Below are 2,632 nucleotides of genomic sequence, written 5' to 3'. Positions count from 1 at the left end.
ATGGGGCACTCTCAGATTCTGAACTTTTCGAAGTGGAGCAATAAACAAATGGAGGATAGATTGAGGAAGAAGTCTCCAGCTCCAATGGATAACCCTATCTCTGGTGAGTTTCCGGTGACATTTGATAAGAGAACTATCAACATCTGCATTGACTCAGAGGCTTGGAAGGAATCAGTTCAAGTCTTGAACGTGAAAGCTTTCTTCATTAAGTGGGGAGGGGATTGGCCGCCCTTTTCCAATCTCATGAAATGGGTTGATGAGGAGTGGGGGGGCCACTATAAGATCAAAACCCTAACAAATGGGTTTTTCCTTATCATAGTTGGGTCAGAAGAGGAGAAAAACAAGCCGATGAACAATGGGCCATTCATGATGATGGGGATAGGGTTTTACATCAAGGATTGGATACCCAACTTTGATCCCCAACAAGCCACCATAGAGGAGATACTTCTTTGGATCAGACTATACAATCTCTCGCATGAATACTGGAAGGAGGAAGTTTTAAAGGTTATTGGTGATAAGTTAGGGAAATTTATCAAATCAGATGAAGCTATTGACAAACTGAATTCATGTATGTATGCCTGTATCTGTATCATGTGGAAACCACACCTGGGGCTCCCTAAGGCCATTGAGATTCATTTGCCAGAGGGCTTATGGAGGCAAGAGATTGAAGTTGAAGAAATCATGGTGAAGTGCAAGTCCTGCAAAGAATGGGGGCATGAGGAACTTGATTGCAAGGCAGGACAGAAGGGCAAGGGAAGGGCAGACAAAGCTTCAGAGGACTAGTTGTTAGTAGGGTCAGAGGCTATAAAGTAGCTATCAGTTCATTCAGAGTCAGATCCGGGTGTAGACACCTAAAATTGTCATGTCTAATTAAATAAATATTTTATTTATTTAATCATTTTATCCTAATTCTTCTATTAATTAAATAAATCCTTATTTATTTAATTAATTCATTTATCCTCTTCTAGCCTTATTTCTCATTTAAATAAATACCTTTATTTATTTAAATTATCCTTTCCTAAATTAAATAAATACTTTTATTTATTTAATTGATCCCACTTCCTCTACTAATTAAATAAATATTTATTTATTTAATTAATTCATTAGCCTTTTCTACCTATGACACATGTCATTCATCTCTTAATTCATACACTACCTACACTCTCATTATTTTATTTTTTTCTTTACCTACCCTCTAATCATAGCCGACCTCTTTTACACCTCTCAATCTTATCCCTCCACTTCATATAGTGTCTTCTATATAAGAGGATGCTTCCTTCATTATCAAACCCCTGACTGATCAATTGACTACATTACGCTTTGCACTTTCATAAGCGATCCTACTTACAACCACATTTTTGTTCTTTGTTGAGCTCTTGTGCACATAAAATCTGAGAGCAAATATATCAAGCAAGATCAATGGAGATAGGAAGAATGGAGATCCAAACCCTATTGGACATGCGATGGTATAAATCTTTGTGATTTCATTTGATTTGCATTGTCTTAGGTAATCTTCATATGTTATGGTGGATCTTTGATGTTGTTAGGCTAGGGTTTTGTGGTTGAATTCATTAAATCTTTCAACATTGTTTGTATCCATTTTTCACCGTATACATTTTGGGACGCCTGGTGGGACTCTTGTCCCTTTTGCATTTAACATCTTTTATTGCAGATTTTGTGTTTTTAAGTTGCAGATCTAACATTTCTGACAATATTTTGATATTTCGCATCTGCGCACTTTCGGATCGCATTTTTGATTTTCTGCCGCGTTTGTGACATCTGGAACCGCTTCTGCATATTCAACAATATTTTATTTTTTTGCAGATTGCCGAAAATGCATTTGTATTCCGTAGTCGTGTCTGTGAGGTCTTTAGGCGCGTCTGCGTTCAGGAGATGCGTCTGTGTCAGATCTAGGCATGTTTGTGTATTCTGGCAGCGTCTGTGTCTGTGACAACTACGTTTGTGTCAGATCTAGGCGCGTTTGTGTATTTTGGTAGCGTCCGTGTCTGTGACAACTGCGTTTGTGTTCGGTTGTTGTGTTTTTTGTTTTATTGATTTAGTTTTTCGTCATTCGGATTTCAGACTTGGTTTATTTTGAGCTAACATTTTCAGATCTAGCTAACAAAAGTGGTGCAGCTTGTCTTGGAAGCAAAATCATTTTATCGAAGGCCCCTATTTCACAAAGTCTTTTGGATCTAAAATTTACCTAACTTGTGTGCTTGCTGGAAGGGGTGATTATTTCAAACAATCCAAACTACTAATAGATCTTTTTTGCAAGATCTTGGCAAGGGTTTTTTATTTTTATTGTGTGCCTTGTTTTCATAGACTAGCAAACACTTCAATTGGTGCACTAAAATTAAACCAGTGTCTTTTGTGTCTTGAGCAATAGGCTCTTTTTGTTTAATCTCTAGAGGGCCTATCTCCCGTGTGGTCATTAGGACTACTAGTGAGGAGAGAACGACCCAAGTGGTAGCAAAAGAAAAGCCATCTTCTTCCAAACCACTATAAATAACTATCCATGGTGAAAACTATGGATAACGTGTGCTGATTAGTTCATACCAACACTATGTCTCCCCATAAACCCGTTTGATCAAATTTATTTGATCATTTGTAGGGCGTAACCCCTACCGGC

General features: G+C 37.8%; 1 protein-coding gene across 1 annotated transcript; it reads left to right on the top strand.

Annotated features, from left to right (window-relative positions):
- Positions 1–783, top strand: LOC131067358 (uncharacterized). The gene has a single exon (XM_058002324.2). The coding sequence runs from the start codon at positions 1–3 to the stop codon at positions 781–783; it is 783 nt and encodes a 260-aa protein (XP_057858307.2).
- Positions 784–2,632: the final 1,849 nt, after the last annotated feature.

This window comes from Cryptomeria japonica, chromosome 6, assembly GCF_030272615.1.
Source record: "Cryptomeria japonica chromosome 6, Sugi_1.0, whole genome shotgun sequence".
In the NCBI taxonomy this organism is placed as follows: Eukaryota; Viridiplantae; Streptophyta; class Pinopsida; order Cupressales; family Cupressaceae; genus Cryptomeria; species Cryptomeria japonica.
The sequence above is the reverse complement of the archived record's forward strand: the minus strand, read 5'-3'. Positions and strand labels throughout refer to the sequence as shown.